The sequence below is a fragment of the Plectropomus leopardus genome, chromosome 12 (genome assembly GCF_008729295.1).
Source record: "Plectropomus leopardus isolate mb chromosome 12, YSFRI_Pleo_2.0, whole genome shotgun sequence".
Lineage (NCBI taxonomy): Eukaryota > Metazoa > Chordata > Actinopteri > Perciformes > Serranidae > Plectropomus > Plectropomus leopardus.
In genome coordinates this window covers 34,025,030-34,036,592 of record NC_056474.1, presented here as the reverse complement: position 1 = coordinate 34,036,592, position 11,563 = coordinate 34,025,030, and the positions used below count along the sequence as shown (strand labels likewise).

General features: G+C 40.5%; 1 protein-coding gene across 1 annotated transcript in view; it reads right to left on the bottom strand.

The window, feature by feature from the left end:
- Positions 1 to 906: 906 nt before the first annotated feature.
- The window catches only part of LOC121951861 (potassium voltage-gated channel subfamily H member 2-like), a 74,611-nt gene continuing 63,954 nt past the window's right edge, over positions 907 to 11,563 (bottom strand). Inside the window, exon 14 of the mRNA XM_042498346.1 lies at positions 907 to 1,150. Coding sequence (XP_042354280.1) covers positions 907 to 1,150 — 244 coding nt within the window. The remainder of the gene's footprint in view (positions 1,151 to 11,563) is intronic.

The window sequence follows — 11,563 nt, the reverse complement described above, 5'->3', positions numbered from 1 at the left end:
GCTGTGCGCACAAAATCAGACATGGGTAATTACTTGCTGTCTTCCCACATTTCCCTTTTGAAAGAGAAAACACACATTTTATAGTGTTATTTCCTGGAAATGACATCAAATAGGCTATAGTCAAAATCAGGTGTGTTACCAGACACATGGTTCTGCGGCCCGGGTTTGGGTCATTGATTTACGCAGATGTTTATGGGTTGGCCGGCGGTAATGTGTAATGCCACAATACTTCCAATGAAATTATCCTAAATATTCTTCAGTGTTAGATTCATCACACACAAGGTGACAGCACATAAAATATATCTCATCATATGACTATGTACTATAATACTATCTGTAGATCTCTTTACATGACATTGCAGAATCAGCATTGTGAGAACTGTGTGAACAAAGAATCATAAGAAAGTGCAGCATATACTGTATATGACCATATGCAAATGAAGAATCTCTGTGACCCTCGGGGAGTTCGAAGTGGCTCTACTTGATAAAAGTCTTCCATATAGAATACACTGGGTTCCTCCACAGGCCTCCTCTCTCCTCCATCATCGCCTCCTCCAGGTGCATTTGTGCAATTGGAAGATCCTTCATGATGGCGGAGGGGAAACAATTTCTGGGTCACCAGAGGAGAGAGGAGGCGAGGAAACAAAAATTAGCATTCTGAAAAGCACCCCTAGCCTAAGTGGTGTCCTTACCAAAAGGATTGGCTGATCAGGGCAGGTGACTTCCTCTCTGGGGAAGGGCAGAGGAGGAGGACTTGGCTAAAGTTTGAGAAAGGGATGAAGAGGTGGACATGTTTTGAGGTAAGTTGGGGGAAGTATGTAAGGTTGAGGCACCAATGAAAGGGGGCTTAGCAGTAATATGGATAACAGAGGAACCATAATTGAGAGAATTAGAGTGTGGAAGCTGTCAAAAGACTTGATCTTGGTTTTCACTGGACTGTTGCTGCTGCCGGTTGGTGGATGGTGAGTTGATGGTGGGAAACGCAGTTTTTGAGGTGCCAGTTGGGGAGGCAGCAGTGGGAGACAGGACGGGGGAGGAAGGTATGTTGGGTGCTAATGTGACAGTGGTGTAGGAAGGTAAGGTCATTGGCATCTCCATTTGCAGCAGCTGCATGATGGTCTTGATGTCTGCTGACATACGCGATTCCAACCTGGAAAACATGCACAAATCAAAACAGAAAAAACTACAAGTGTTTACAGTGATACAGTACTGAGACATAAGTCTATGACAATACAACGACCCACCATGAAAAGAAGCTAAGCTGGTGCATCACATATCTGCTGCAGAGAAGGTGTTTATTGCTGTACAAAAAAGAGTATAATTGCTTTATGCTGTCTCCATACACTGTTTTTCACACAAAAGCATGTTCTGTGTATATATATCAATATTGTAGTAATGGATAAAAAGTTAACCTTAGGTTTAAACATTTTTATTTATTTATTTATTTATTCATTTTAAATTGGCATATCATAACAAAATTAAGTCATAAGGGAATTAAGGGTAATCATTAAGGTATTTTACAGTAAAATTGTAGCTGAAGTTGATTTTTTGTTGCTCTGAGAGCCAATGAGGCAACTGCAGTTCTGAAGTAATATGTTCAGCCAGCCCTTTCTCATTTCAAACTCATCAAATATGTCCACTCTGTCAGTGCTTTTGGCATGCAAAAGTGACACCACAGGCACCTTCTCTGTCCACATGGAATGTTGCTGGATGGTGTCAGATTAGAACATGCCTAGGCAGAACAATTGGCATTGTTATTCTGTCAGACAGCACCACATGCAATGTGCATGGGCAGCGTCACTCGAGAGGCGGTCAGATGGAACTGGTCGCATGCGCATGAAACACAGAGGAACGGCTTCAGTTAATAATACTACTGGTAACAACGTAATATAAAGAGCGCAAATGCACTTACAGGGTGGCTGGGAGTGGTTGTGGATAAGTCCCACAAATGACAGACTTTCATGTAGGAGTCCAGACTTTGCTTCCCATTTGGATGTGAGGGTTTTTATTCTAAACTATTCTATGTGCCTCTTTTGCCTAAACCTACTCATCTATGCCTATGTTGCCTAATCCCAAACACCATGACGGTCCTCATTGGTTGCCATGTACTCATGTTGTGTAAACTTAAGGGCCATGTCCCATCATGTGCATTTGTTCACATCAGGGTAACAGCATCCTGAGCATAGAACTTCTGATGCAGAGGATACCTAAGACATCATAAATGAGACACAGAAGATCACTGACAAAGTGGCACCATGTGACGAGTTGGTATGAGAATGTGTTGGTTTAGCTTTGTTGAGGACTGTGAGGACCCTGGCTGGTATGTTCTAAATGCTGGAGACTTCCTGTTTTGCTTGGCTTATCTGCATCTTTACTTTTAACAGTGTACCTCTGTCATAAACCCACCCTCAACTCCAGCCAACTGAGTCATAGTGCTTCTTGCATCATTGAATTGCATCATTGAAAGAGAATTACTGAGTCCTAATATTACTGTAGTGTAGTCAACAACCCAATGCTTATGTTTATAGTGGCATACATTGTTTTATTCTGTTAGTCTGAATATGATGTACTGCCTCTGTGTGGCAATGTTGTGAGTTAGCTAATTGCTGCATTGATACAGAGGTGAATTATATTACAATGTCTAATATTCTGATTCTGAGCTTACTAGTGACCATTTTCTTTGCCTTTTTAGCCAACATGGAAAAGTACACTGTTGCAACAGCTTGTGTACCTTTCTGGGTATGTTTTCACTTTATTTTACGTCATATGCCAAGTTCATCACTGAAGATAGATATCAGGTCACTTAGACTTTTTCTACAGGTTCTGCCAGTTGCGCTTTTGGACCAGCGTATTGTTTATCTCTGTGACCAGCTGATCTCATTCTCCAGATTGTCCCTCAGCCCAAAATTAGTGCTGAGGCAGAGATAAAGGGGAAGTAAAACCAGAGCCATATGCAGAGCCAGAAAAAACAAATCCTTTATCCCACCTGTTATCATGAGGAGAGTAAGAATTCTTTCAAATAAGATTGACAAAACAGATTAACAGCTGTGCTTAATGTTGCTAAATCTGATGTCATCTCTCTGCAGTATCTTAACGTGCTATTGGTTCAACTGATATAGTATGCCGAATTGTTTTTCTGTTCATTTAAGAAATTTCTTATCATGATTTCGCAAAACAGTATGCATGGATTTTGGGTGGCAACAAATCCAGTCTTATTAGGTAAAAAAATATATTTACAACTTCAGAAAGCAGGTCCTTTCTCAATGGGGATCGCTGTCGACACGGTGGAGTGCGACAAGTACCTAGTAGAGTTCATGGACAATAAGACTGAACTGGGCTAAGAATAGTGAACACTGGTGTGCAGCCATTCCAATGTAAAAACATTTGCCCTACAAACTGAATGATTTACTAGCATAAAGGATTACTAACATAAGTGAAGGATAAATAAAGTGCATAGTAACCCTGAGAGATGGGTAAGGTGGATTACAAGATCAACAACATCTCCCATCATGACATTGTTTTCAACATAAAACACCCTAAGTATCTAGAGACATCTATAAAACATGGTAATTAGCAACAGCCATTATCATTATAATCATCATCGTCACTGTCAACACCATCATAAATGCCATCACCATCAATCATCGCATAGATATACATAGAATAAAAAACAGTTAAAAGAGTAGCGTTGTTACTCAGTTTGACTCATACCCTGCCTTGCATTCAAATGAAAAATAGCTGAGGGGGATGAAGGAGTACTTATATCTATCTATGACCAGATATTGAGCTCGAGATATCGAGATGTCATCCATATCAGAGCCCTTTAAGAGAGAGTCGCGTCATCTCCATTCGCTCCAATGAACCGTTTTTCACAGCAACAGCAGAACGAGGAACATCTCAATAGTTCCCGGAAGTAGCATCAATTGCTAGCGGCGCAATGGAGTTGCAGCAAAGAAGACCATTTGTGATGGGCTTTAACAAGGTAAGACATCTAAAGAATCATTTTTTATATTATCAGCATATTTTGGCTAAATTGACATGTACATTAAAGCATGATATTGGATTATCTGATGCTAAATTAGTAGATTTACGAAGCAATAACAGACATGCTAACAGAGTAAGCTAACGTTAGTACACTGTACTGTATATACTGAACACATTTCGTTAGCTGCTAACAGCCTGTTAATTTAAAATATCCTGCTCTTGAGAAATTTCATCTAATATTAAGGAGCTAAAGGGGAGAAAAGGCTTGAGCTATTTATTTTACAGCTCAGAGTGAGTTACATGTCAGCTTTGTTAAAGATAACATGGTGCTTGACAGCAGAGTGCTATTTTGTGATATATTAGTATTGATGTGGATTAGGAGTGCATATTTGAGACATCTAAACAAAATGTAAAAAAACTGCAAACAGAAATGTAATTTAAGGGTAAATGTTTTTATCTTTGTGTTGACTCAATTTGTCTTTATAATGTTACAGCTCAGCTGATTTTCCATTGATTCTCCCTCTCTCTTTCAGCAAAAGAGCTACACAGGATTCAATGGAACCTGGAGACTCCATGCACTAAGACTGCGCCCTCATCCTGAGTATCCATCCTGAGTATCACCTCCCTGTCTTCTGCAAGCCTTTCTCTGTTCCTTATTTTTAATAATCCATAATTAAGGCTTCCCAATGGTGTGCTCTTTGTTTGGGTAAAATGATTTAATGTAGTTTTTGAAAATGATAACCACACATATTTTTTTGTTAATCTGTAGCGTGCCTTTCTCTACACGCCTGGATCGTCCTCCTTCAGCACAGCAAAGCATGGTGGACACTATCTGAGAGGACACCACAAAAGAAAGGACACATACCAACTGCTTGATGTGCTATTTATGTTTCTGAGTTTATTAGATATTAATGAAATTAATTAATTGCAGTAAGTAAGTTAGTAGAAAGGCAAAGATAAATAAAATACACATTTATATATGTAAGCAATAAACAGCAACCTGCTTCTTTACCATGGTAACTTAAGTCTAAAATATGTCAGCATAACCATATATGTCATATCCGCATCACTCATATTTATAATTATACATATTACATATAAAAGTACTATACATAGACAGTATGTATTTATATGTGTGTATATATAGATTTTATATATTTTGTATTTTAAAATGTGATTTATTTTTTGTATTTTAATCATATTTAACCCTTATTTAGCACTCAGTTGCTTTTTTTCTATTGCCTCTGACTCTTGAACTGCTGAAATGTGTGAATCTTCCAAGTGTGACATTAAACAGTCCAATCTTATGTATCTATTGTAAATCAATGCAGTTATTGACAGCTATTTTTGTTTTGTTTCTCCGTATAATGTATTCAAATGGCCCACCAGACACTTCCAGGAACTATTGGAAGCCTCCATGTGTCACGTGACACCCGAGTGTTTTGAACTTCCGTTGTCAGTACTCTAGTGAATTCTCTGGGCAGATAATATGGATTAGTGCACTAAAATAAACAGTGTTTTGATAGTTGTAGTAGTAGTTGCTAGTTATAGTTCCAGATTCAAATTTTAAAAAATGCACTTTATGATGCCATCAGCAGCAACATCACCAAGCAACCGGATGGAGTTTTCATAGTAGCTGATAGTTTTAATCAAACAGACCTAAAATCTGTATTACCTAAATTCCACCAGCATGTCCAGATCACCACCAGAGGAAGAAATATCCTGAACCATGTGTATACAAATATTCCTGACAACTACACAGCCATGCCCTCACTTTAGCCTGTCAGATCATATATCTCTGCACCTTCTGCAACAATATCTGCCATGAAGGACATGCATCCTCTGTGACATCATATATTAGCAAATGTGTTGATGATGTGGTGACCACAAAGACATGAGATCATTCCCCAACCAGAAAGCCTGGATGAATGGGGAGGCGAAGGCTCTTCTCAGAGAAAAAAAGCTGCCTTTCAGTCAGGTGACAATGAGGCATACATCTTTACCAGAGCACGACTGAGAGCTGGCATCAACGAGGCTAAGAGGAGACATTAGCAGGGACTGGAGAGAGACCTCAACAGCAACAGCACTATAGATATGTTGCAGGCAATTTCAAATGTCACAGGCTACAAAAGCAAGAGTGCCCCCATCAAAGGTGAAGCCACACTGCCAGAGGTGCTGAACACATTTTATGCTCGCTGTGACCTCCTCAATAAGGAATCACACAGGACAGGACACACACCCCTGTCTACATCAGAGGAGCTGAGGTGGAACAGTTGAACAGCTATAGGTTCCTTGGAATTATCATCACTGAGAATCTTTCTTGATCATCACACATCACCACCCAGGTTTAAAAAAAAAGTACAGAAAAGCTCTACTTCCTAAAAGAACTGAAGAAAGCTCAATTCCAGAGCAAGATCCTGGTTCACAGAGGAGCAATGCTATGCATACTGATTAGAAAAATCACAAACTGGCATGGTTTGTGCACGGGCCAGGACAGGAGGGCTCTACAGGGGCTGATTAAAACTGCCCATAACATCACTGGCTCCCATCTACAGAGAATTAGTGACCTCAGTGAAGTGAAGTGTCTGCACAGAGCTCAAAGCATACTGAAAGATAGCGCCCACCTCTGCCACAGTCTGTTCACCCTGCTGCCATATTAAAACCATACAGAAAGTAGGAGAAGGTAGATGGTTGATTTATTAGTCATTTTTTAAACAAAGTTAAGAACAAATTTTCATTTGTCCTTGATCCTGCAACATCTTTGGAGTTGAAAGATGTGTTGATTAAAATTAGCAGCTACTATTAAAACTCCATCCAGTTGCTTGGGCATGTTGCTGCTGATGTTATCATACAATTCCTGCAGTGCATTTTTTTTAAATTACATCAGGGTCTTGTGCAATTTCTCCTCCCTCTTTGTCTGAACCAGACTAGGGACCAGGGAGCAGCTTCTTTCCCCAGGCTTTGAGATTCATAAATTCATTCATGTCTTTGACACCAAAAAATGTAGCAGGGTTTAGGGACAAAATTGTAGTTTCATTTTTATATGTAGTTTAAAAAAAAATGACAAAATCTTCTACCTAAGCCAAAAGCCAGGAGACGAACACTCCAATTCACAGTGCAGTGGCAGTGGCCCAGGTTCGATTCCAGCCTGTGCCCTTTGCTTCAGGTCATTCCACCTCTCCCTCTCCCATATTTCCTGTCAATCTATAGATGTCCTCTCTCTAAAGGGAAATGTCCCAGGAAATAATCTTGAAAAAATAAAATAAATCTGATACACATTTCCTTAGTTTTTGGTACATTTAGTTGAAGTATAGTATTGTCACACAAATCTACAAATTCATCAACAACAGGTCCATGGCTGTTTTCATTAGTATGGAGGAGACTATAACAGTCGTCTGCAAATATTCTTGTGCCAGCTGTCATCAGTATACAGAATGTAAAGGAGAGGGGAAAGGAGAAAGCCCTGGGAGGACCCAGTGGATGATGTCATTTCCCCCAACATGCATCCATTCACCCTCAATCTCTGTGTTCTGGATTTAAAAAAACAAGGATCCAGACCACAATCATAAAATCACAACTAAAATTATTGATAAATTCGTCAATTAAAATTTGGGGTTGAATCATGTGAAAAGCAGATAAGAAATCCACAAATAGCAACTTGGCATGTGATTTACATCCATCAAAATGTTTTAAAATGAGGTTCAGCAAAGTGACCTTAGCATCTTTTACTTCATGACCAGCCCTATATGCAAAGAAGGTCAAATAGGTGTTCAATCTTGACTGAAAAGCTTGGTAGCACTTTTTTATACAGCCTGCAACTGACAGTTCAATTACACGGTACTTACAAGGGTACTTTACAGGAAAGCTCCCTAAAGTGTTTTTTGAAGGAATGGGTACCTATGGGGTACTTTAGAGGAAAGATGTATGAACTTATCCTCGACATATTTTGTAAGTACTGGGTACTTACGGGGTACTTTAAAGGAAAACAGAGAGAGAGAGAGAGAGAGAGAGAGAGAGAGAGAGAGAGAGAGAGCGAGAAGAGAGAGAGAGAGAGAGAGAGAAAGACAGAGCACCACGAACAGCAGCAGTGTCCTTCACTCTTGATGTATAACTCTGCTCCCCCTCATTTTAAGAACCTGTGTGCTTTTCCAGAATCTTGGGCTCAGACTAAATCCTAGGTTGCATTGCTGGCCCTTTTATTAAATGTACCCATTTTTTTTACCCTTTCCTTATTAATTGTTTTAGTATTTTATAAAGTGTTTTAAGGCCCTGTAAAGTATTCTGTTTAGGTAATGTGGGTCCAGCCACATACATGGTAAGTAATTTGTGAGGACAAGGTAAGTAATGTGTAAGAATAGGGTAAGAAAAGGGTACAGAGGATACTCCATAATCCAGCCCACACCCCTGTAAGCACTGTGTAAATACAGGATAATATAAGGGAACAGTGGATGCTTATATTAATTTTAAGAACAACAATGGCACATATTCAGAAAAGGCCAATCTGATGCTCTTGTTTGCTTCAGTATTACACTGAGCATTTTATATAATGAGGTAAACTTTCATTACATTACATTTAAATTTTTTGGGGGAAAACAAATTCTTCTTGGCATGTTACTTTTTTGTCCTTGGATGACAACACAAGCCTTCTGTGGAGCAGAAGAAAAAAAGTTTGTTTACTACTCCTGCTTTCTACTAGCCTGTTTCTTATATGTTGCTGCAGAGGTGGATGAAGGAAGGGCCTATTCCATGTCCACCAGCTTAATGCCTATACGATTATTATGTTCAATAAATATTAAAAAAATGATCTTGGTGTGTTGTTTTTTTCAAATAATATATCCTTTGATCTCAAAAATGAATAAGATTAGAGAATAACACAAAAAATATAATAGGTCCAATTACAGAGCAATGCATAATTAGCAGGATCCCATTTTTGTCAACCATTTGGATTTATTAACCTGTACTGTACCCTGTAGGTACCCAGTACTTCGACAATATTGAGTGAATAACTTCAAAAAATCTTTCCTCCAAAACAACCCTCTAAAGTACCCCGTAGGTACCCAGTTTTTACAAAATACTTAAGTAATAGCTTCAGACATCTTTCCTCTTAGGTACCCTTCTAAAGTACTCAGTACTTGAAACACTTGGGGGGTAATTTTAAACATCTTTCCTCTAAAGTACCTTGTAAGTACCAATAATTACACGTGAATTTCAGGGTGTATTATAAAATGCAACCAAAAGTTTTATCAGCGTTTCAAAGTACTTCATGGGAAATCAGGGTAACACGTCTAAAATCATTAAAGTATTTCTGATTCTGATTGTAATTCCATCCAGGTGTGTCACAAAGCTCTGGGAGCTGGGATTAAAGGCCTCAGTGCTATGGGGACCCTCTATCTCCTGACAGGCAGACCCCCATGTCGTGAGAGTGGGTGGATACACCTCTACTACGTTCAGCCTTCACACTAAGTCCTTTTGCTATGGTGGGCCTGATCACAATTCAACTAAAACACAAGAAATTTGTGCTCCAGAAAAGGATAAGCACTCAACTGATCAGCAATTATGACTTAAATATGAATATGAATTCCAGAGAGCAGTAATAGAAAAAGAAACAGGAAACAAAAAAAAAAGGAAAAGAGGAAGCAGAGCCGGGTGGCAGGGCTGAACGGACTCAAAACCACCCCCGCCAGATTGGGCCGAAAGCTCTGCCACCTCAACCTCCTCCCCGTCACATGGATGGGAATTTCAACTAAACACAAGAAACTTGTGCTCCAGAAATATGCACACGAAAGAAAATAGGGTCACCAATCAGCTATTATGGCTTAATATATAAAGGTCAGAGAGCAGTGAAGACTAACACGTCTTTGGGGTCATCAGGTGGGAACCTCCTTTCATCAGTGTTTCACCTAGTTGGTCACCTAGTTGGTCCCACAACACCACAGCCAAGCAGTGAACTTTGGCGTCCCAAAGCAACTCCCCTGGTGCCAGCCCTCACTGCTCCTATGCAGCCCAAACAGCCCTGCCACCTTCAACAGACCCAGGCTCCGTTTATGTGAGCTCCAGGTAGTGGCAGTACCACCTGGCTATCACAGATACAAGGCTAAGCCATACTACTAAAAAGCTCTCACAGATGCATGCTAAACTACTATAAAGCTATCACAATTACAAAGCTAAGCTACACTATAACATGGCTATCACAGATACAAGGCTAAGGCTAAGCGATGCAAGCCACACTAGCTGGGCTAGTTATCACATGGCTATCACAGCCAACAGACAAATACTGCATGCTACCACAGATACAAAGCTAAGCTCAGTTTACACATGGCTATCCCCCAGGAGGCTAAACTGAGCTAACTAAGCTAGCTAGGCTGGCTATCACATGGCTATCACAGCCCAAACAGCAATACCACCTTCAACAGACACAGGCTCCATTTATGCAGACTCCGGGTAGTGACTGTGGTGATGCTATCTTCCCTAGCAAATGCATCACAATTGCAAATATAATAAAACTCACATACAAGACTCAAGGTAAGGGAAATAAGGATGAATTGGATCAACCAACACACTTACTTGGATGGCAGCATGGTCTCACACAAAGAGACTCAAACAGGCTGCTCCCACTCCTAAATATCCTCACACTTCCTGGATTTTCTCCTGAGAGGACTGATTGGTGGATCTCTCCACCTGATCTCAAGGAGTTGTCCGTTCAGTGCATCCCCCTGCTGCTCCCCAACTACCATTGTTTCTACTAATCCAATTCCACTGACTGGATTTAACTGTCTCATCTGACATTTCCGTCACTGTCTTCCTCAAACTTTGTCCCCTTACTCCCAGTTCCCCCAGGAGAGAGATAGCTGATCCAGCTACAAATCCCCTACATCCCACTTCAACTGGGTGAACCCTAACTTTTCATCCTTTCTGCTCAGCTTCTGCCTGTAAGTTTGTGTACCTCAGTTTCTTCCTTTCATAGGCTTCTTCCACTGAAGCTTCCCAAGGGACTTGTAAGCTCAATGAAATAAACGATCCATTGACTCATTGACCACAGCACTATATTAGACCTCAAATTAGTACAGACTTTTTCCTGGGGAAAAACAAGCTTTCCTCCTAAATCTACCTGCATTTCCCAGTCACAAGCTCCATTCAGGCGACCACACCCCTGCCTCCTGCCGAACTTACTGCCTCTATGTTTCTCCCCCTCACGTACAAACTGGATATCTAGACTCTCTTTTTTAAAACCTCCTGAATTCACGTGTAAACTAATTTTGCAGCTTGACAAAATATGTCTTAATGTTGCAGTACCTGAACACAATGGGCATGATGGGTCGCCATTTACCCAGAGCTTCAGGTTCTGGGGGGTTGGCAACACATCATATATAGCCCCTATCAGAAATCTAATGCGGCTCTCCTCCATACCCCACAGGTCCCTCCAGCTAAGCTTCCTCCTCTCTACGCTTTCCCAATTCAACCACTGTCCCTGTTTAGCCTGAGCCACTGCCTTAGCCTACCTTACAGTCTGTTCCTGCCTACGTATTTGTTCCATTACCAGTTTTCTTCTGTCCTTGGGGCCTGCTGTATTCCACACCGG